The sequence below is a fragment of the Anolis sagrei genome, chromosome 6 (genome assembly GCF_037176765.1).
Source record: "Anolis sagrei isolate rAnoSag1 chromosome 6, rAnoSag1.mat, whole genome shotgun sequence".
NCBI lineage: Eukaryota > Metazoa > Chordata > Lepidosauria > Squamata > Dactyloidae > Anolis > Anolis sagrei.
The window spans coordinates 50,829,869-50,854,546 of NC_090026.1; the positions used below are offsets into that span (position 1 = coordinate 50,829,869).

Sequence of the window (24,678 nt, forward strand, 5' to 3'; positions counted from 1 at the left end):
GCCGTACGCCTTTCCCAATCTTGAACCAGTCTGTTGTTCCGTGGTCAGTTCTGACTGTTGCGACTTGGTCCTTGTACAGATTCCTCAGGAGAGAGACAAGGTGGCTTGGGATGCCCATACCACTAAGAACTTGCCACAATTGATTATGATCCACACAGTCAAAGGCTTTAGAATAGTCAATGAAGCAGAAGTAGATATTTTTCTGAAACTCCCTGCCTTTCTCCATTATCCACGGGATATTGGCAATCTGGTCTCTCGTTCCTCTGCCTTTTCTAAACCCAGCTTGAACATCTGGCAACTCTCGCTCCATGTATTGCTGGAGTCTTCCTTGCAGGATCTTGAGCATTACCTTACTGGCATGAGAAATAAGGGCCACTGTACGGAAGTTGGAGCAGTCTTTCGCATTTCCCTTTTTTGGTATGGGGATGTAAGTTGATTTTTTCCAGTCTGATGGCCATTCTTGTGTTTTCCATATTTGCTGGCATATGGCATGCATCACCTTGACAGCATCATCTTTTAAGATTTTAAACAATTCAGCTGGGATCCCGTCGTCTCCTGCTGCCTTGTTGTTAGCAATGCTTCTTAAGGCCCATTCAACCTCACTCCTCAGGATGTCTGGGGTGTCAATAGTCTTTCTCTTTTTAATAAAATCCATTCCTTTATCCAATCTAATCCGCAGGCTTCATAATAGAGTTTCAAATCTGGTAAACCTAGACCACCCCTTGATGTTGAATCTATTAGGTATACGCGTTTTATCCTTGGTTTCTTCGCTTTCCATATGAACTTAGCTATTTCTTTATTCCACTGGTTAAAAAAATTATTGTTTCTGAGTATGGGTAGGTATAGCGAATTTGTTACTCTGTGTGAAAATTTTAGTGTATAGATCTATGTTCGCAGGGGGCAGATAAGGAAGATTAGAGACAAGAGAGGATAGCAACAGAGGGACAGGATTTATTTGCATATGGAGGCTGATTGGTCATATGCAGATTAGCATAGCCCCAGGATTTCAACAGGTTGGGAGACAAAATGACAGTTGGGAAGAGCAGGGCCGAACATTCTAAAGGGGCGGAGTTAAGTTCAAAAAGGAGGGGAGTTAGAGGGAGAGTTTTTTAAAAAGAGAGTTAGTTGAGTAGGGATTGCAGTTTGTGAAGGACAGAGAGTTAGGGATTCCTGTTCATGAATGGTAGTTAATAAATCCTGTTAGAAAAGTAAGCCGCTAGTCAAATAGAGTACAAGTTTTGGGAACCTAAAGAAAAGCCAGTGGTGCTTGAATCGGAAAGTACTTTTAGTCCTGTATGTGTAAAGCAAATACCATCTTGGTAAATGAGAAACATTGAAAGCCTATTTCAGGAAAGTGCAGCAAGTATATTATACATGACTGTAACTCAAGTTCGCAACAAAAATATCAATTGTATCCAGTGTTGGCAGAGGACTGCACATAGGCACATAGGTACATGAGTGTTGGCAGAGGACTGCACATAGGTACATGCTTCTTTAACAAACTGGTAGCTTCCCTCCCTGGTGTTACAGTAGGTTTTGGAAAATATAGAGCATTTTAGGCAACACATTCATTTTTATCATGGCTAGCCTTCCCATAATGGAGAGATTTAAGGTACTCCAATTTTTAAAGTCTTTTCTGATTTCTTCCCATTTCTTCTCATAATTGTTTTTTAAAAGGTGTAAATTTCTTGAGGTTAAGTAGATTCCTAAATATTTTATTTTAGATGCTATTTGTATGCCAGTCTATTCAGTTAGATGTTTTGATTTTTCTTTGATATGTTTTTCGTTAATATCAATTTTTTTTCCTGTTTAATTTAAATCCCGCGTTTTTTCCAAATTCCTCGGTTTTGTCTAACCATTTCAAAGTATTTTCTCTTGGGTCTTCAATTATGCATATCAGATCGTCCACAAAAGCTCTATATTTATACATTTGTTTCCCAACCTTTGATCCAATTAGATTTTCGTCTTCTTTTATATTTTTCAGCAAAATTCCTAGAGACATTATAAAGATGAGTGGAGACAATGGACAACCTTGTCTTGTTCCTTTTTCTACTGTGAATTCTTCTGCGGATAAACCATTAATCCACAGAGTCGCCTTTTGCTCCTTCATTGCCAATTCATAGAGTTATTGAGTTATAAAAACTACTCTGGACTTCTTCTCCATGGCTTAAAGCAAGCCTGGCTTTGAACGTATTGTTGAAGGCTTTCAACAGACCTCTCTACCTCTGAGGATGCTGGTCATAGATGCAGGCGAAACGTCAGGAGAAAAATTGCCTCCAGAACATGGCCATATAGCCCGGAAAAACCTACAACAACCCACTGGCTTTGAACGTTTGATACAGTTTTTGCTGATCTTTATTTGGAATTTGGCACTTCAAGACTCTTGTATAATTCACAGTCCCAGTGGTACTTCACTTCACTTCACTTCACTTTATTTCTTAATTAGTTGCTCTCCACCAAGGTGCTCTGAGCGACTTACAATTTAAAATAGCATTTACACAATATAAAAACATTCAACATAAAAACATACAGCAGTGACTATTTGGCAAATTAGATCTGCTCACTTTACTTAAATGCACAACCAAACAGCCAAGTCTTGAGCGCCTTTACAAAAGGTCGCAACTCCGACATTGCTCTAATATATGGAGGTAATGAGTTCCACAGAACTGGAGCATAGATCAAAAAAGCTCTACGCCTTGTAGCTTCCAGGTGTACCTCCCTAGGGCCTGGTATGCATAGGAGATTTTCTTGGGTGGATCGAGGTAACCACTGATGGGAAAAAAGAATGAGGCGGTCCCTAAGATATAAAGGTCCTTGGCCATTTTGAGGTCTAAATGTCAGGATCAGTATCTTGTAAGAGATCCGATGTTCTATTGGTAGCCAATGCAGTTGTTGTAGAATCGGTGTAATATGGGATCTTATAGATGATCCCGCTAGCAGCCTGGCCACCGCATTTTGGACCATCCGAATCTTCTGAGTTGTTGACTTCGGAAGGCCGGCATATAAGGCATTGCAATAGTCCAACCTAGTGGTGACTATTGCGTGGATTACCGTTGCCAGTGCTTCTACCCTATTCCCTTTCACCCTTTATGGGTGAAAACATGTCTTTCAACAAGGTCAAGGGGGTAAAGTGTGTCCTTTGCATTGATCAATAAGGAAGAAAAACTAGCAGCCTGAGATTCCTTTTCCCAAATCTTTAAAAACGAGTTAATAGTTGCTGGATACCATATTGTTCGTAAAAATCATACAAAAGCATTTAAAGTATTGCATCACTGCAGATTGAGTCAGTCTACTTGTACACCCACATCTTGGCACTAACAGATAGACAGACACATTTGTTTATCCAGAAGAGGAAGTGGCAAAGGGAACCCTACAGACTGCTGATGTCTTCCAGTTTGGCCATGGATGAGGTTTTAGCTTCAGTATTAGTTTTCAGTGAGAACCCACAGAAACACCTGGAAACAATCTGGAAATAACATGTCAAGTCATTGCTATATATATATATATATATATATATATATATATATATATATATATAACTAATGAGTACATTATACTCTTAATGTAGCAAAACCCCATAATTTATTTTTTGAGGATCAAATTGTCACTCACTGTCTGCTAACACGTTGATGCTTAACTCAGATCAGTAATTACAGATAATGAGCTATTTTAAGGTTTTGAAGGTTTTCCAGTGAAATGAGCCTTGGAAAGTTTTGCTTGGAACGGGAGTGTGATGGCTGACTTAGTTAAAAAGTCACAATCAAAGATTTTTCAAAGAAAACACTTCTCTGGTAATATACATGAATTATATTCTGGCATATAAGACGACTGGGCATATAAGACGACCCCAACTTTTCCAGTTAAAATACAGAGTTTGGGATATACTCGCCATATAAGACAACCCCTCTTTCAACACACCAAATAAAAATTTTAAAGCATCAGATTTGATTTCAATATGGTAATTTTCCTATTACTGTACCTCCTTCTCTGCCTCTCAGATTTCGCACATGCGCACCTGCACCACTTCACTGCAGGCTTCAGGAGTGAGATCTGAGAGGCAGAGGAGGAGGTACGATAATAGTATACAAGGGAGGGCCAGACAGGTAAAAGAGGTGTGTTTTTCTGGGCCCAGAGCCACTCTATCTCTTTTTCCCATACCCCGGGCGCCCCGGACACCTGCAACTTGCTCTGCCCTTTATTTACAACTTCCTGGTGAGGCGCCCCTTCACCTCACCATCGGGACCGCATTAAGTCCACGAATCCTGATGAATGGATTTTCTTCTACCATACTTGTACAGCATTGCCCTTAATGCTTTCATTCAGTCACTGCATACGGCAGGGACGTGGCCATTGCCATTTTCAAACTCACCCCACCATATGCAGCAACCACAGATTCTCCCATCCAGATTGGAAGTTTAAGCATCCGCTCTATAAGACGACTCCCAGCATATAAGACTACTCCCGCATATAAGATGTCTCCCATGCATAAGGCTACTCCAGCGTATAAGATGACTCCCGTGTATAAGACGACCCCTGACTTTTGAGAAGATTTTCTTAGGTTAAAAAGTAGTCTTATACGCCAGAATATATGGTACTTGTTTGGGCTCACTTGCAACATGAATCAAGCTTTTAAAAACAATGTGCCAAGCTCTGTACTAGGAGGTAGGTAATGAGGGCACCAATTGCCATCAAACTTAACTGGAGAAGAGAACTAGGAACCCTTCCACGCAACCATATAACCCAGAATATCAGGGCAGAAAATCTCACAATATTTGCTTTGAACTGGGTTAACTGAGTCCACACTGCCATTTAATCCAGTTCAAAGCAGATAATGTGGGATTTTATTCAGTTGTGTGGAAGGGGCCTCAGATAGCCAAGAAGGTTCACCTACACATATGGGAGACATAGCTTGCAAACTGGAAGTCTCAATATCACCACCATAATATTACAGGCCAATAAATCTAACAGTCAGATGAAAAGGGATGTCATGTAGGTATGGTACATCCTCCAAGGAAACCAACACATCCTAGTGAGACACCACCCATCTCTGCATTATGGGACATATAGTTAGTTAGTTAGTTAGTTAGTTAGTTAAACATCATTTCCAACCCCTGCCATCCTACCTGCTCCAAATTCCAGCTTCTTTGTTTTGGTTTTCGGCTGAGCAATGGTTACATTGATCTGCCCATCACTCAGCACCATCTCAAGATATCCCAGGTCATCTGCAAAAGGTGTGTACAAAAGCAGCCCCACAACGTCCCATGTGCGGAAGCTGAAGCTGACCATCAGTTTATTGCGCCGAGGATACCCTGGCACTTGCAAGAAGTTGTTGACCCCAGCAAAGGTAAAAGGGAACAAGAAGTTATCCCGACAGAAAAAACCAATGTGACCCTGCAACAAAGAACAAGACAGTGAAGAAAAATTCCTCATAGTAAAGATGCAGCAGCTGCCACAATAAGTCAGAAGAAAGATTGAGAAGAGGACAGCAACCAAACCAGCTCTCCCTCAAAGCAGGAACACATATATTTAGTGCATCCACAGTTTAGTATTTAGTAGGGCTGGGCGGTTTCGTTTCGTAATTTCGTAATTCGTTGAAAATTCATTTTTTTTATAACGAAGCGATATTGAACCATTCAGGAGCAACTAAAAAACGAAACGAATTTTTCCAATTCGTTTCGTAATTGTTTCGTAATTGTTTTGTTATTGATTCGTTATTGATTCGTTATTGATTCGTAAATGTTTCGTTATTATTTCCGCATGTCTGGTGCAAGTTTTAGGGTTGCTGTTTGTTTTCTCAGTGAAAAAAAATATAATTATCACACCAACAGTCAACAACAGAGGGAGAGGGAAGCTTCAGAATTTTTTTAGCGTATTACGCGATCGCGGCCGCCATTAACGAATCGATTCGTAATCGATTCGTAATTGTTTCGTAATTGTTTTATGATTTCCGAAATTTCGTAAATATCGAACTTTTTTAAAGGAAAATTTCGGAATTCTTTTAAATAACGAAACGCAAAAAAACCCTAAAAACGAATCGAGTTTAGAAACAAATTTTTCCATGTTTGGACAGCCCTAGTATTTAGTGCATCCACATTTATTTATTTATTATTTATTTACGACATTTATATGCTGTCTATCTCACCCCGAAGGGGACTCAGAGCAGCTTAAAAGATATACATACATACAATCTATATAAATAAAAATGTAATGTTCGTTTGTGGGATTGACATAACTCAAAAAGCACTGGACGAATTGCCACCAAATTTGGACACAAGACACCTACTAACCCAAGGAGTGACTATCACTCAAAAATTGATGGGAGTTGTAGTAGCTGGGATTTATAGTTCACCCACAATCAAAGAGCATTCTGAACTCCACCAATGATGGAATTGAACCAAACTAGGCACACAGAACTCCCATGAACAACAGAAAACACTGGGAGAGGGATAGGTGGGCATTGACCTTGAGTTTTGAAGTCGTAGTTCACCTACATCCAGACAGCACTGTGGACTCAGACAATGATGGTTCTGGACCAAACTTGGCATGAATATTCCATATGCCCAAATATGAGCACAGATGGAGTTTGGGGAAAATAGACCTTGACATTTGGGAGTTGTAGTTACAGGGATTTATAGTTCACCTACAATCAAACAGCATTCTGAACCTCACAAACGACAGAATTGGGGCAAACTTCCCACACAGAACCCCGTGACCAACAGAAAATACTTAAGGCAGTGGTTCTCAACCTGGGGTCCCCAAATGTTTTTGGCCTTCGATTCCCAGAAATCCTAACAGCTGGTGAACTGGCTGGGATTTCTGGGAGCTGTAGGGCAAAAACATTTGGGAACCTCAGGTTGAGAACCACTGACTTAAGGCCATCCAGTCCAACTCCCTTCACCAGGACAAGAAAAATGGGAAGTGTGGGCCTGCTTTTGGCTGCTGCTGCTGATGATGATGACGATAATAATAATAATAATAATAATAATAATACTTCATTTATACCCCGCTCCATCTCCCCCAAGGGGACTCTGTGCGGCTTACATGAAGCCACGCCCATCAGTACAGTACATACATTATAATAGAAACACAAACAATACCAGAAAATAAAATACATAAAATACAAAGAAATAAAATAAACGACATAAACAATATAAAACAAGCAATTAAAACAAAGGATTTCACTGGGCAGGGCCCAAAACACTGGGAGATAGGACAATCTAAATGATCAGGATGAGGATCCGAGAATGAGGGAGGATTCAATTGCCCAAACCATAAATAAAATGCTTCTAAGGACATTTAGTGCAAAATTTGGCCAGGGAGTTTCTTACATTCAGTCACTGAAGGCACATTGGAATAGCCAGGTTTTCAAATTCCTCCTGAAGGTTGCTAGCATGGGGGCTTGCCTAATATCCCTGGAGAGTGAGTTCTAGAGCCGGGGGGGGGGGGGGGCACCACAGAGAAAGCTCTGTGGTATAGAATTGTTGATGTTGTGTGCTTTTTTATTTATTTATTTGCAGTATTTATATTCCGCCCTTCTCACCCCGCAGGGGACTCAGGGCGGATTACTGTGTACACATATATGACAAACATTCAATGCCAATTTTGACATACAACATATACAGACATACACAGAGGCTATTTAACTTTTCTGGCTGCCAGAGAGCTGTTGCTTTCATCGTCCATCTGCGACGCTGATGAAGTACTTCCGCATTCCCCGCATGCTTTTTTTGCTGGAGTGCTTTGCTGGAGTCTTTTTTATGGCCTCATAAATTAATTAATTTAGCCTCCCCACACAAGGTGGTACCTAATTTTCGTACTTGACAAATGCAACTGTCTTTTGGGTTGCAAAGGTCAACAACAGGCTACACACAATTGGTTGGAAACCCACTCCAACCCGGGCTGGCTTCGCACTCATGACCTTTTGGTCAGAGTGATCTTAATGCAGCTGACACTCAGCCAGCTGTGCCACAATCCCGGTGCTTTCAGGTTGACTCTGAGTGAGGGCCGGGTAAATGACCTTGGAGGGCCATATCCGGGCCCCGGGCCTTAGTTTGAGGACCCCTGATGTAGTGCAACCTCCTGCCATGCAGGAAAAATACAAAGTGCCCCTGACAGATGGTCTACAATTGGCAGCATAGCCAATGGCATGGGATGCTGTGAATTATAATCCAAAAACATTTGAAGAGCCACAGTTATTATCCCTGACATAGCATTCATTTTGTTTAAAGGAAAATGTTCTGGACTTCTCCCACCTGGTCATTTTTGTATTGCCTTACATCAGGCCCGTAGCCAGGATTTCGTTTCGCGGGGGGGGGGGGGGGGGGGGGGGGCAAAAAAAATCAGGGGGGGTTTCGGGGGGGGCTGAGTTTCGGGGGGGCTGAGTCTGAGTGAAAGAGGGTCTAGCCTAGCAAACCTTTTGTATCATTACCCGAATACTCCCATGCATATGGGATATATTGAGTATGGTGATCAGATCATGATATGAATAAACATAACAGTTTAAATAATGCACCAGTAAGGCCTTTTCGCGAACCACCATGAGAATTTCGGGGGGGGGCTGAAGCCCCCCGAGCCCCCCGAGCCCCCCCCCCCCCCCCCGGCTACATGCCTGACTTACATATTTATGAGCAGAAAAATAATAATGCAGAGGCTGCGATGCTCAGTGGTGGCTCCAAAACCCTCCAAATGTGCATAGATACCTTGGGAGCTACAGTCACGCAGCCTCTCTAGTCTTGTTTTGCATATCAGTAACAGGAAAGAACCTGGGAGCACATCTATAGTACAAGCAAGTGTTCCTAGACAGGACCATAATATATAAATATAAATATGTAAATATAGAGTCACCGCTCCCTCCCTCCCTAGCCCCCCCCCCCCCCTTATTCAATAAATAATCTAACATAGATCTAAAAAATCTACCTCCATTGAAAGGCAGCAGTGGCCCCGGCTTCTGTGACCTCCATGTCCTCCGCAGGCAATGGCCGCCCATCCACCTCCATGGGCTCCTCCTCTAATTGGTCGATCTCATCCATCTTCTGACTCGTGTTCAGAGGAACGTAAGGTTTTGAAGAGGACCATCTGTATCGTGGCATCCTCCTCTTGGGAAGGAATACGATTGCATTACAGGCGGAGCTGGAGGTGGAGGTGGCCGGCAACGTAGCAGGGTTGCAGTGTTTGCTTTTAAAAAGGCACTTCCGACGAGGGAGGGCAACCGGAGCTCCAAGCTGAAGTGGAAGAGATGCCGCGGTTCCACTAGATGGTACAGGGCCAAGGGCCAAGGGCCCGCTTCTTCCACTATTAGGGCGTCTTCTCTTCCCTGTCCTCTTGTCTTGCTGAGGCTCCGCCTCCATTTCCTCAGCCTTCCTCTTCTTGGCCGGGATCAGGTCAAGAAGAGGCACCTCCGGGAGAGAATACCGCTGGTCCACCGAGGGGGCAGAAGGCGTGGGGCTGTGGGACACCCTGCAGAACACGGTCATGCTGATCTCCATGACTTGGGGGGCCGTGATGACGAAGTTGGCCCCGGGGTTCGAGGTCGAATGGCCATCGTGGTGGACGTTGCAGCCATACACGGTGCCAGCAAAGGAGCCCAGAAAGTACCCCGTCTTCCTTGGGTTATCTGGCACAGGTGGAGCATGAAGGAAGGCATCTTCTCCTCGGGTGGGGCGGGCGCGTTGGCGTCCTCCTCTTGGGAAGGAATATGATTGCATTACAGGCGGAGCTGGAGGAGGTGGAGGTGGCCGGCAATGTAGCAGGGTTGCAGTGTTGGCTTTTTAAAAGGCAGTTCCGACCAGGGAGGGTGACCGGAGCGCCAAGCTGAAGTGGAAGAGACCACCAGATGGTACAGGGCCAAGGGCCAAGGGCCCGCTTCTTCCACTATTAGGGCGTCTTCTCTTCCCTGTCCTCTTGTCTTGCTGAGGCTCCACCTCCATTTCATCAGCCTTCCTCTTCTTGGCCGGGATCAGGTCAAGAAGAGGCACCTCCGGGAGAGAATACCGCTGGTCCACCGAGGGGGCGGAAGGCGTGGGGCTGTGGGACACCCTGCAGAACATGGTCATGCTGATCTCCATGACTTGGGGGGCCGTGGTGACGAAGTTGGCCCCGGGGTTCGAGGTCGAATGGCCATCGTGGTGGACGTTGCAGCCATACACGGTGCCAGCAAAGGAGCCCAGAAAGTACCCCGTCTTCCTTGGGTTATCTGGCACAGGTGGAGTATGAAGGAAGGCATCTTCTCCTCGGGTGGGGCGGGCGCGTTGGCGTCCTCCTCTTGGGAAGGAATACGATTGCATTACAGGCGGAGCTGGAGGAGGTGGAGGTGGCCGGCAATGTAGCAGGGTTGCAGTGTTGGCTTTTTAAAAGGCAGTTCCGACCAGGGAGGGTGACCGGAGCGCCAAGCTGAAGTGGAAGAGACCACCAGATGGTACAGGGCCAAGGGCCAAGGGCCCGCTTCTTCCACTATTAGGGCGTCTTCTCTTCCCTGTCCTCTTGTCTTGCTGAGGCTCCACCTCCATTTCCTCAGCCTTCCTCTTCTTGGCCGGGATCAGGTCAAGAAGAGGCACCTCCGGGAGAGAATACCGCTGGTCCACCGAGGGGGCGGAAGGCGTGGGGCTGTGGGACACCCTGCAGAACATGGTCATGCTGATCTCCATGACTTGGGGGGCCGTGGTGACGAAGTTGGCCCCGGGGTTCGAGGTCGAATGGCCATCGTGGTGGACGTTGCAGCCATACACGGTGCCAGCAAAGGAGCCCAGAAAGTACCCCGTCTTCCTTGGGTTATCTGGCACAGGTGGAGCATGAAGGAAGGCATCTTCTCCTCGGGTGGGGCGGGTGCGTTGGCGTCCTCCTCTTGGGAAGGAATACGATTGCATTACAGGCGGAGCTGGAGGTGGAGGTGGCCGGCAATGTAGCAGGGTTGCAGTGTTTGCTTTTTAAAAGGCAGTTCCGACCAGGGAGGGCGACCGGAGCGCTAAGCTGAAGTGGAAGAGACCACCAGATGGTACAGGGCCAAGGGCCAAGGGCCCGCTTCTTCCACTATTAGGGCGTCTTCTCTTCCCTGTCCTCTTGTCTTGCTGAGGCTCCGCCTCCATTTCCTCAGCCTTCCTCTTCTTGGCCGGGATCAGGTCAAGAAGAGGCACCTCCGGGAGAGAATACCGCTGGTCCACCGAGGGGGCGGAAGGCGTGGGGCTGTGGGACACCCTGCAAAACACGGTCATGCTGATCTCCATGACTTGGGGGGCCGTGGTGACGGCCCCCCTCGGGGCCTCGGGCGGGACGGTCGCGTTGGCAGGGCCAAGCACCTCGATGGCGTCTCAGAGCGGTTTGTACAGATGGGAAGACGACACTTTGTTGTTTCTGAGAGTTGTGGTTCACTCACAAACAGAGAAACCGACCTCCACCCATGAGGGACCTGGATCAGACTTGGGTGGCTAGGCCGCGTGGGCAGCCTTCCCCTGGCCCCTTCCGAGCCTAGCAAGGGCCGAGTTGGGAAGGCTCCCCCGGCCTGCTAGGCCGCATTTGGAGCCTTCCCCTCAACCCTCGCCCCTTCCGAGCCAAGCAGGGGTTGAGGGCCGAGTGGGGAAGGCTCCCCTGGTCGGCTAGGCCACATGGGGAGCCTTCCCCTCAGACCTGGCCCTTCTGAGGCGGCGGCCAGGACCATTATAAATCCAAGTCAATTATTATTATTATTATTATTATTATTATTATTATCTTTATTTATACCCCGCTAACATCTCCTGAAGGACTCGGTGCGGCTTACAAAAGGTCAAGACCCTCAAAAAACAACAGCATAACAAATACAACAATAAAACTCATAAAGCAAAACAATAAACATAAAGCAATTGCAATAAACATTAGACAATAACACCACGACGCATTTAAAAATTAAGGCCAGGCCAAATGTAATGAATAAAATTTAAAAAGTGCTGGACATGACAGGTGAAATTGATAGGTTTTTAGAGACAGGTGCGGTGTGCAGACAATCTTAAATCTCTAATAAAGTGCATTTGGGACATGATGCTAGGATCATGCATTCATCCCTCACCTCAACTCGGATGTTAGGTTTGCGGAGCCTTGCCATAGTACTTATGTAGACCAGGTTGTAGACAATGTTTTCCATACAGCCACGAAAATTCAGATGATAAGCAAGGCGATGTTTTTCATAGTTCATCACTCCTCCAAAAAAGATCTACAAAGACCGGAACAAGAAGGTTAAGCAGACACACAGAATCATAGCATTGGAAGACACCTCATGGGCCATCCAGCCTGTTTAAAAGCCTCCAAAGAAGGAGCCTCCACCACACTCAGGGGCAGAGAGTTCCACTACTGAACAGCTAGTTAGGAAGTTCTTCCTAATGTTCAGGTGGAATCTCCTTTCCTATAGTATGAAGCCACTGTTCCATGTCCTAGTCTCCAGGGCAGCAAACAAGCTTGCTTCCTCCTCCCTATGACTTCCCCTCACATACATGGCCATCATATCTCCTCTCAGCCTTCTCTGCTGCAGGCTAAACATGCCCAGCTCTTAGGGCTTGTTCCCCAGATCCTTGATCATTTTAGTCACCCTCCTCTGGATACATTCCAACTTGTCAATATATCCCTTAAATTGCGGTACTCAGAATTGGACACAGCATTCCAGGCATTCCACATGATTTCCCAATGTCCAAATACAACCCAGGCTTAACCAATGAAAGAAGGGAGCTAAGCCTGGAGATCACTGTAGGGCAGTGGGTCTCAACCTGGGGTGCCCAGATGTTTTTGGCCTTCAACTCCCAGAAATCCTAACAGCTGGTACACTGGCTGGGATTTCTGGGATTTGTAGGCCAAAAACATCTGGGGACCCCAGGTTGAGAACCATTGCTGTAGGGCCTAAGCAGACACCAGCCTCAACAAAAAAGGTAGACAAAAGTTTGATCTAGGCTTAAGAAGTTTTATATCCTTCATCAGGTCATAACAAATATAACTTGTATGTTGATAATGTGGAAGTTGCTGTCCATCACATCACCTCTCTGTCCAAGTCAAGCTGCTCAAACGCCCCATTGAGACGAAAGTGTAGAACTTCTCCATCCAGGCTTAAGTTGACATACTGCCTGTAGCGGTCAAGTCGAAGTTGGTGCCAGTGCTGGTCATCCAGAAGATTTCCCATTTTCATAATTGTCTCCCCTCCACTCATGTTCAGTGTACTGTTGCCTGAAGTGAGTGGAAAGAGTGTCATCAGAAAAGCAGAAGCTAATCTATGTTTGATAAACTTTTCTATTCTCCTTCAAAATGTGACTTTGCCTTTGGGCCTACATATGTGCTAGTACTAAAAGAGTCTGCATCCACAGATAAGTGAATTTCCTGCCAACATTTGGAAAGCAAAGGTACAAGAATATTGGTTCACATATTTCCACAGAAAATAAATAGCCTAAAACGCAAACCACTATACAATACTAGATCTTATATGGGACACAATCACTTTTAATGCTGGGAGTTTGCAGCTACCTTAGTAATAAAAAAAATGTATTATTATTATTATCATTATTATTATTATATTACATTAATCATTTTACTCTTATTATTACATTTATTATTTTACTCTATTATTACCGTTATTATTATGTTTCCCTTATTTTACTCTATTATTATTTTTATAACATTTATGATTTTCCTCTCTTATTATTATTATTATTATGAGTCGCCTTCGGGCTGATATAGGTGGGATACAAATGTTGCAGTTATGGGGCCTGCCACCTGCCTATCATCATTATGTTCTTTAGTTCCGCCCCTTTCCCCAGGGTTCAGGAAGGAAAGGGAGCCATTTTAGCTCAGTCTTACAGTTGAAAGCTTAGCTACAGTATGTGAATCAGCTTCACCTGTAGAGAAGCTTCGTTTCTTACAAAATTCTGGGGGAAAACAGTTCCAAAGGACTCCAGCTGGAGAATCTACAAAGCCTTGACTGGTAGGTCTACTCAGGACCCAAGAAGCAGTTTGGAGCCGGGAGTAGAGCCCACACCAGCAAAGTTTAGGAAGTAGATTGCCCAAGGAGGGGTTAAAAAGGGTTTTTCTTGTTAAAGAAAGAAATAGTTCTCCAAGCAAGGTGCGTGTCCTTTGTAGACAAGTTAAGAAGCATTGGTTTGATTTGTTGAAGATCTGAGAAGTATTTGTTTGTTTTGTTGAAGACCTAAGCAATAATAAAGGACCTTGTTAAACTTTTCAAGCTTCTAAAGACTTTTGTATAGGAAAATCCTTAGGGCCTCTCACTCGAGGCACCCCGGCTTCCCACTGGGCACAAAGAGCACGTCCTGTTCAAAAGCCAACTGCTATAGGCCCAGATTAGACTTGACATTCAGCTTGATTCCTACATAAACAAATTCCTCCTTCCAGCACCCAATTACTATCTTAGTAGCAAGTTAACACATACTCCTTCTTCCCAACCTCACCAAGACTCATGCTAAGGACCAGCTGGGCCTGATGCAGTTCCAACCGGATGTAGTCTCCCTGGGCCCCGGCTGCATACATCAGGAGGCCCTCGCGTTCCATTGTCTTGAAGTTGAACGCAAGCACGTCTTGGGTGGTACGAATGCTTCTGGTGCGGAACTTGTAGGCAATGGCATCATCACCATCAAAATATAAGATGTCAGACTCTGTAGGGAGAAAAAAAGAATAGACAAATGAATGGCTACTTGGGTTTAAGAAAAACAACAACTCTCCTCTCTCTCTTTTTCCCTGTGAAAAGAAACAGTTTTCGGACCACTTTTACCAAAGAGATTCATCACTATCAGTGGCAGCTTCCATATCAGTAAGGTGATGAATCTGTTCTAAATAGTGCCGAAACTCTACAAAGTGCTGAATCATGACCCTATAGTACAGTGGTTCTCAATCTGTGGGTCCCCGGATGTTTTGGCCTTCAACTCCTAGAAATCCTAACAGCTGGTAAACTGCCTGAGATTTCTGGGAGTTGTAGGCCAAAACACTTGGGGACCTACAGGTTGAGAACCACTGCTATAATACGTTCAGTATCTTGGATAGCTTCATTATAATTCAAACTGCAAATGGGAGCAAATTTTCTGCCCCACTGATACAGAAGCTATATCTACCCCACTTTTAAGATCATGTAACATCACTACTTGTTCTGGTATGGCCGTACCAGGAGCTCCAGCTTACCTTGCCATTTGTGGATTGTTGCATGTATTTTTAGGTTCTGTGCATTTGCAGTGAGATGGCTTTCCTTACTTTGCAATTATTGGGTCAATGACCTGTCAATTATCATTAGGTTCCCTAGTCCCATCCCCTTTTTTGGGTTTTGGAGGGAATAGGAGCCATTTTAGGTCAGTCCACACAGAGAAGCCTTTCTTACAGGAGTTAAACCAGGGCCTCCTGTAAAAGGCTTCATCATTTACAGCTTGGCCGGGGAAAAATAGCCTCATAGCTTGGCCAGGGATATACAGATACAGCCTCACAGCTCTCTAGCTAGGGATCCAGTCCCACAGCGCTTCAGCCAGCCATCACTGGGAAGTGAACATCTTCCTCCTCCTGGAAGTTTTGCAAAGTCTCTGTTTGGTAAGGGCCCTTTGCGGCAACCATAAAGCAGATGGGACTGGGTGTGGGCGTCCCACGCCAACAGAAGAGAAGACAGATTGCCCAGGTAGAGGTCAGGGATTTTCCCAGCAGTGAAGGAACAGTTGCCTGTCTTTCGGGGCAAGATTGAGAAAGCCAATAGTTTATTAAGAAAACTTTGAAGCTAATCGTTGAAGATTTGTTATTTGTTCAGTAATAAAGATTTTGTTGCATCTCTAAGGACTTTGGAGCCCATCTTTTCAGGAAAATCCCAAAACACCTCTCTCTGAGGCAACCCCGGCATCCCATTGGGCTAACAGAATGTAAGTCCTGTTTACAGTCTTTTATAGGAGCTCAGCACGTGACAGCACACTACTAGAGAAAAAACCTGAAAACTCTTAACTGTTCTCCACCAGTCTCATATGGAAAAACTGGGGATCACAACCTAGGGATCACAGTCAGACACAGTGAAGACATCTGCCCTTGCGCTATGCTACTCTGCTGCTGAGTATGCATGCCAAGTGTGGAACACATCTCACCATGCTAAAACAGTGGATGTGGCTCTTAATGAGACATGCCGCATTATCACAGGGTGTCTGCGCCCTACGCCACTGGAGAAGTTACACTGCTTAGCTGGTATTGCATTACCTGACATCCGCCAGGAAGTAGCAGCCAATAGTGAAAGGACCAAGGCAGAGATATCTCCAGCTCATCCCTTGTTTGGGTATCAGCCAGCACGTCAACAACTTAAATCAAGAAATAGTTTTCTAAGATCTACAGAGACACTCTCTAGAACACCCCAGCAAGCGGGAATCCAAAAGTGGCAGGTTCAAACCCAGAGCTTCAATCAATGGCTGATACCCATGAGAGACTCCCCCCTGGGCACACAGAAAACTGGGCGACTTGGAAGGCACTGAACAGACTGCACTCTGGCACCATGAGATGCAGAGCCAACCTTAAGAAATGGGGCTACAAAGTGAAATCCACCACATGCGGGTGTGGAGAAGAGCAAACCACTGACCATCTGTTGCAATGCAACCTGACCCCTGCTACATGCACAATGGAGGACCTTCTTGCGGCAACACCAGAGGCACTCCAAGTGGTCACATACTGGTCAAAGGACATTTAATCAACTACCAAGCTTGCAAACTTTGTGTTTTGTCTGTTTGTTTTGTTAAAAATGTAATACAACTGTCTGGTTGCTCCTTACACAATAAATAAATAAATATATGGAAAAACTAAACAAATTCTGTGCTCTAGATGTTGGTATGAGTTATGTTTGATAAATATGACTTGCACGCAGGCTTTTTGGCAGAGAGATGTTTCTTGCTATACTCTGGACAAGAAGTCAGATAGAGGAAATGATCTCCGGGTCCTTCACCACCTCAGAAGAAGACAAGTCTCGTTTTAAAAATACAAACTGGAATTTTCTTATGAAATCCTGCCCCCACTGATAAGGAAACTATCTCATTGTAGGATTCAATAAAGCAATCAAGGCTTGTATATATTGCTTACCCTTAATAAATGGAAGCTCTTGCAAGCCAGCTTAGGCTGGAACATCTATATTGTTTATATTTGAGTGGCTTTGTTCCATGTGAGAACTCCACTTTATTCTCAGAGGACCATTTAAGAGTCATTAGGAAACATTACCAAAGAGCGAGAGAGGCCATGTTCATATCTGCCACTTTTTTCAGTATTCATCACTTTTAGCACAACTTTTCTTTTGGGCTCACATAGAACAACATTAAGGTCGTGCTTTGCCGTACTCAGAGGTGGTTCTTTGACTCCTAGTGACAACCTCCAAACTAGGAACAGGTTAAATATAGGCAGAGGGGCAAAGCAAAGGCAGAGATTCCAGATGGAGAGCTCCTTCCCTCACAATATTCCAGAGAGATTCAAGCGGGGAGATTCCAGAAAGATTCCAGAGACCCCCAAAGAGATCTTCTGTCAGAGTGCGACAGAAGCTTTGCAGCTTAGAAGAATGGACACTTTGAGACTTCAGTAAAAGCAAATCATAGAATCATAGAATCAAAGAGTTGGAAGAGACCTCATGGGCCATCCAGTCCAACCCCCTGCCAAGAAGCAGGAATATTGCATTCAAATCACCCCTGACAGATGGCCATCCAGCCTCTGTTTAAAAGCTTCCAAAGAAGGAGCCTCCACCACACTGCTGAACGGCTCAGTCAGGAAGTTCTTCCTCATGTTCAGATGGAATCTCCTCTCTTGTAGTTTGAAGCCATTGTTCCGCATCCTAGTCTCCAAGGAAGCAGAAAACAAGCTTGCTCCCTCCTCCCTGTGGCTTCCTCTCACATATTTATACATGGCTATCATATCTCCTCTCAGCCTTCTCTTCTTCAGGCTAAACATGCCCAGCTCCTTAAGCCGCTCCTCATAGGGCTTGTTCTCCAGACCCTTATATGTATAGCTTTACTGAGTAGAGCAAATATACAGCACACGCTCGCGTTGACACCCAACCAAAAAGACAGTAACAAGACAAAAGCATCAAAGTAAGAAGGACGAACGAAATCTTATTCCTGGATCCTCCCTACGCGTTCTAGGCATACTCAGGGTCACAACTTCACAGTTCATTAGAGGCTTGACTGATTAACCCTTTCAGAGTCAATACACTCTCTGCTAATGCAATCAGGTTACATTCACAGGCATTACACAAAATTACATTTAAACATTCACATTACACTAATTTTACATTAACATCTTCCACAAGATTCCAGAGGGATTTTCCACAGAAACAAAAGCAGAAGAAATCTCCAAACTCTTCTTCATCCAGAACCTAGCTCCCTGCCTTAGTTGGTGTGCTGTCGCACGCTGGGCCTGTGCATAAGATTGTAGACAGGACATAAATTCTGTGTGCCCAACGGGACACCAGGGTTGCCTCAGATTAAAGACCTTTGGATTTCCTTAAAACAGAGTCTCTGGATTGCTCAAAGGTTCAACAAAGTTCTTTATTATTAAAAACAAACAGGTACTTTAAGGCTTTCTTAACAGTCTATTGGCTCTCTCTCAATCTTGTCCACAGGGAACAGGCACTATCTTCATAACTGTAACTAATGGGGAAATCCTTAACTTCTAATCTGGGCAGTCTGTCTTTGCCTCTGTTGGCGTGGAGCCCCTGCACCCAGTACCAAGTGCTTCTGGCTTCCGTGAGTGACCCTTACCAAGCAGAGCTTTGTAGACTTCCAGGGGAAAATGAACTCAGGTTTCCGTGATGGCTGACTGAAGTCCTTCAGCAAAGGAACTGTAGGGCTGTATAACCCCGGCCAAGCTGTGGGCTGTATATCTCCCCGGCCAAGCCATAGAAGACGAAGCTTTCTACAGGAGCTCTTGGTATTATGTCCTGCATGAAAAGCTTCTCTGTGTGGACTGACCCAAAAAGGGCTCCTATTCCCTCCAAAACCCCAAAAGGGGGCGGCACCAGGGAACCTAACAATAATTGACAGGTGGCTTGCCCTATGATTGCAGCCAAAAGAAGCCACCTATCTGCAGAGTCCCTGAAACTTAGGACTACAACAAACATTCAATGCAAAGCAAACAAAATTGGAGATCCTGGTACAGCTATACCTGCACATTTGGACTTTTCACATCGGAGAGTGAGAAGCCCCTTTAAGCTCAGTTGCACCACTCATAACCTCCTGACGTATTGGGTTATTTCTTTTAGAACAAGAGGTTGGTTTATCTTTTTCTTAATAAGAAACAGGTTTTTTTTTCTTTACCCAACTTTTCTGTTTTGGAGTTTCCTTTGAGTTAATTCTCTATCATTAAAACCTTTAGCCTCAAAGATCCTGCAGAAAGTTATTGTTTGAGAGAGCTTTTCCCCTAGGCATTGGTCTTACAAATGTGATTTTCTTAAACAGATAAGTAAATTGCCAAGTCACTTACGGTAATAACAGCCGTAAAGGCCCACACGTAAACCAATTTGCCCATGTGGATTCCAAGCTATGGGAATAATACGTAGGTAGCGAGCCAAGATGGGATAATGCAGATGATGGCGGACCACACCACTCGCATTCACGTTGCCAAAAAATGTCTGCACAAGAAAGCAAGAGAAAAGCAAGATCTGAAGATAAACTACTCAGAGTATCAGCATGAAGAGGTTGTTTCCACATGGTTTACACAGAAAGATGCACATCATAATTTCAGAATTAAAAAGAAAGGGGAAGGATGTAGAAAACAGTGGAGTGCAACACATCAGGGACAGAAAATGCGTACTTCCACTATGAAAGACCCAGATTTACCACAAAAATGCAGAATTTTGCAGAAGATACTGAAAGATAACGCTGTATTGATTCAGAATAATCTGTGATGCCCACAAGTCACAAAAAAGGGACCTGTCACAAAGGGACATATACATAAAAAGATTTTTCTACAAAACCATCTCCACGTGATCCCAGTATAGAATTCTCATTGATTATAGAAACGTTTAAAATCGGGAATTGGCTATCTTTTTTCATTTCTTTTCTTTGTTAAAAGATGGCATGCCCTTTGGTGTTGCGTGCTTTCAAGTCATTTCCAATTTAAAGCAATCATATTACAGAGATTTCTTTTAAGAACTGTTTATATGAGGTTTGTCTTTGTCTTCCTTTGAGGCTGAGAGAGTGTGACTTGCTCGTGGTCACTCCTGGGATTCCATAGTTGAGTAAGGATTCAAATCCTTGTGTTCGGAATTGTAGCCCAAAGCTCAGACCACTACAGTATCCTGGTTTTCCCAGGTGCCTTTGGGAATATAATAATAACAACAACAACAACAACAACAACAACAACAACAACACTTTATTTATACCCTGCTACCATCTCACCAGGGGACTCGGTGTGGCTTACATGAGGCCGAGCCCAGAATACAACAATACAAGCAATAACCACAAGCAATTTAAAAACAACATGTTCTGTTGGCAAAACCTTGTCATAAAATGATGTTTGTGCAAAGCTGGCAAAACAAGGTATAGATATAGCATTGTCAGCATAAGCATGCATCTGTTCATCATCTACCTGCCTATTCTGCAAACTGTTGTGTTAGGTCCTTTCAAAACTTATTCTAAAGCAGGAGCAGGCCACCCAACCCATTTTATGTCTATCCAACCTTTCCCAATGGTCTTCTCTGCCTTGCTACATCCGGTACAGCAGTTATGTGTATTGCAACATATTATGTAGAGGAAAATGCAATGAGGAAGTTGGTTCACAGTTCTACACTCTAGACCAGGGGTCCTCAAACTAAGGCCCGAGGGCCTTAGTTTGAGTGTCAGTGTATGCGTGCTTTCAAGTCACCTGTCAACTTATGGTGACCCCATGAATATTATAAGATTTTCAAATGCAAGGAATACTCAGAGGTGGGTTTGCCAGGTGCTTCCTCTGAAATATAGCCTACAGAACTTGGTATTCACTGGTGGTCTACCTGCTTCGCTTCCAAATTCAGATGGAATCTGACTAAGCCTGCTTAGCTTCCAAATTCAGATGGAATCTGGTGCCTTTTGAATATTTAGGCTTCAGAGTTCTCTAATTTAGTATCTTTAACCACCCCCCACCTCACATACCGCCCGCTGCCCCTTGGGGCCATGCCTTCCTTGACGCTGAGGACTCCCTCCAACAGCTATTTGGTGGCAGTAAGATAATAGGAGAATGGAGCAGGTAGCAGATGGCTATATTTCCCCATCCAGCTACAGGAAGACCCTATCATCTACTGAACAAGATCCTCAAGGTGTCCAAGATGATGCCTTTATTGTTCTATGGCCACGGCAAATCACCGCCTCTTTCCGCCTCCCCCTGCATCTTCCCCTTGCCACCAAATCGTAACGGGGATGTGTCCCCGCAACAGGAGAAGCAACATAAGAGCTCAGGAATTTTATGGGTTATCTGGGGTCAGTGGGAATAGCAGAATTGAATTCCACCATCTATGCTGACCATGAATAATACATACACAGGTGCAAATTGGATTTACACTTCTGTGTAAAGATGCCAGCCAGCAATTCCGCTCTCACCCAATTGCTCCCTCGTTGAAAATAAGGCTTCCAGTTGTTAGGATGGTCCCCATAGAGGACGATGTACCGCGTCACCCAGTTGTAGGAATTGAAGGTGCCCTGAGTGGCAATGCTTTTGATGTGGGCTTTCTTCGTCAGGTCAATCTGGAGCCAAGGATGCTTGTCTTTGGGATCAGGGGACCAACCACCGGCACCTGCAAAAGGGTAGAGAAGCCAGGTGAAACCTCCAGACAATGGCAGCTAGTGACTTCCATCTTGGAAAATCATATATTTTGGAGAATTATGATCTTTGGAAAGGTGTTACCTTGTTGAAAATCACCTTTTGGAAAAATGATGCCATAACCTTTTTGGAAATGGAAATCTCCATAACCTTTTTGAAAACACCACCATTTTGGGAAAATCAGGAATCTTCCTGAGAATTGCTAAAAACCCGCTTGAGTTAACCTTCTCCTTAGTGGTAAATATCCACTAATATTCATGCAAGGCAATTAGGTTTCTCAACTGTTAAACCGATATATCTAGATATCTTTTTGTTCTGTTAGGGACAAAGATATGCCAATGCACAAAAACATATATATAACAGAATTTCAGAAGTGTTCTTTTCAGTTGCCTCAAAACATCTACTCTCCCTTAAAACATCTTGGTTTAAATAATGCTCTCAAGAGACCAAAAATAAGCAGACTTCTTTAAAAGTAACATAGTTTGTTTCCTCACAAACTTCATGTATTCAGCATAGAGGTACATTGCTTATCAGTCCAGTTACAAATAGGATTTGAAGTAGTTTCTCTGTGCAGGTAACACAGGGAATCTTTCTCATCTTCAACAGTCTAAAGGATTTTCCTGTTCTGAGAATCAGTTCTCTAAAGCATTCTGTTTCTACCGACGTCTAAACTGTACTGTTCCTACTGGCGTCTGAAAGCATACTGTTTCTAAAATGGAGTCTGAGTCCTGAACAGTCCCAGTTCTGAACACATGGTCTGCAGTCCCTCCCACAACATAGAGTTATGGAAAACTGCATATCAGTATACACATATACAATACAGTAAGCAATCTGAATTATATACAAACAAATAACTAGTGGAGGCTGGAAGAAGGTTGCTATTTCCAACGAATAAATCTGTTCTAAATTTTAGTCTGAACTTTAAAGATGCTATCCAAGGCATAGTGAACATGTAGAGAAAAGGGTTCCCTACCTTGGATAGCTCCTGTACATTTTGGACTAAAAACCTGGAGTGTATTTACCATATATTCTGGCATATAAGATGACTGGGCGTATAACACGACCCCCAACTTTTCCAGTTAAAATATACTCACCATATAAGACTACCCCTCTTCCAACACACACCAAATAAAAATTTTAAGAGCATCAGATTTGATTTCAATATGGTAATTTTCTTGTTAGTGTACCTCCTTCTCTGCCTCTCAGATCTTGCATCTGCGCACCTGCACCGCTTCACTGCAGTCTTCATTAGCAAGATCTGAGAGGCAGAGGAGGAGGTACGGTAATAGGATACAAGGACGGGCCAGACAGGTAAAAGAGTTGTGTTTTTCTAGGCCCAGAGCTATCTCTTTTTTCTATATCCTGGATGCCCCGGATGCCTGCAGCTTGCTCCGTCCTTCACTTACACCTTCTCGTTGAGGCGCCCCTTCACCTCACCATCGGGAGCACATTAAGTCCACAAATCCTGATGAATGGATTTTCTTCTACCATACTTATACAGCGTCACCCTTAATGCTTTCATACAGTCGCTGCATATGGCAGGGATGCAGCCACTGCCATTTTTGAGCTCCCCTCACAATATGCAGCAACCACAGATTCTCCAATCCAGATTGGAAGTTTCAGCACCCGCTCTATAAGACGACTCCCGGTGTATAAGACTACTTCCACATATAAGACGACTCCCATGCATAAGGCTACTCCTGCGTATAAGACGACCCCCCACGTATAAGACTACTCCCGCGTATCAGACAACCCCTGACTTTTGAGAAAATTTTCTTGGGTTAAAAAGTAGTCTTATATGCCAGAATATATGATACTTGTCCCACTGGCATGGAAGGCATCAACCAGCATGGCTTTCAGAACTAAAATGATTAGGGTTGTTATGTGGTTTCTGGGCTGTATGGCCATGCTCTAGCAGGCAAAAAGTCAGAAGAAAATGCTGCTAGAACACGTTCATACAGCCTGGAAACCACACAATATCCCAGTCATTCTGGTCACAAAAGCATAAACTGCCAACAATAGCTTTTACTATCCCAGAACCATACACAACAAATTAGTTTATCTCCATCAACTGAGTAAACCCTAGAACAGAATCCTACTCTTGGGTGTCTGCAACATGCATTCAAGCTATATATTTACACCTATAAAACTTTTCTCCATAAAATTTAGAACACCAAACATTGAGGAGATTAATGATTCAGTATTTAGAGGCCATGAATAATTCTAACTATGGAGACACAGTACAAAAAAATAACTGATTCCACTGTCAGACTTTGCTTGTGAATCTCCTCAGGGCAAGTGGCCACTGTTGGAAGACAACCAACAGAACTAAATAGGTCACTGGTTTAGTCTTATGTGTGTCAATGCTACTGGGCTGCGGGTTGTTTCTCCTTACTGAACTCACCATAAATACGACCGAACGTGGCAGCACGGAAGATGCTGGATCGAGAGGATGAGGCGAGATTCCATGTGTAGAGAGGGCCAACCAGTTCATGATCACAATGCTCTGCAACAGCAAGACGGACAGTGAGACAAGGAGGCATTGGGAAAGAGCATTTACTCCAAAATAGCGCTTCGTAAACTTTTTCCACTCGCGACCCCTTTCTGTGCCCCACTTTATATGTATATAAAATAGGTACAAAATAAAACATTTACTGATAATACATCAGCATTTGCAAAGTTTGATAAATAGGCGGAATTTCCTTTTTATGGAGTTTAACTGAAGCATTTTCTGAAGAGTTCATTCTAAATATTGCTGCTAACCAATTTGTGTAAGTGGTGGCCCTTCCAAACAGGCCCTATATCCCAGGTTTTCTGTTTATCCCAGATTATCTGGCAATGCAGACTCACATAATCCAGTTTAAAACAGAAAACCTGGGATCAGATCCTGAGATATAGGGGTCTGTCTGGAAGAACCTTGGGTGGTGTTCAGAAACCTTTTAC

At 44.1% G+C, this 24,678-nt stretch overlaps 1 protein-coding gene across 1 annotated transcript in view; it reads right to left on the reverse strand.

Annotated features, from left to right (window-relative positions):
• CNTNAP1 (contactin associated protein 1) overlaps positions 1-24,678 on the reverse strand; it is a 90,213-nt gene that overhangs the window by 55,926 nt on the left and 9,609 nt on the right. The window contains exons 2-8 of the mRNA XM_060781283.2: positions 24,140-24,241; positions 21,516-21,709; positions 19,423-19,570; positions 14,409-14,612; positions 12,992-13,176; positions 12,035-12,178; positions 5,124-5,391 (exon numbers count right to left, since the gene is read on the reverse strand). Of these exons, the coding sequence (XP_060637266.2) occupies positions 5,124-5,391; positions 12,035-12,178; positions 12,992-13,176; positions 14,409-14,612; positions 19,423-19,570; positions 21,516-21,709; positions 24,140-24,241 (1,245 nt within the window). The remainder of the gene's footprint in view (positions 1-5,123; positions 5,392-12,034; positions 12,179-12,991; positions 13,177-14,408; positions 14,613-19,422; positions 19,571-21,515; positions 21,710-24,139; positions 24,242-24,678) is intronic.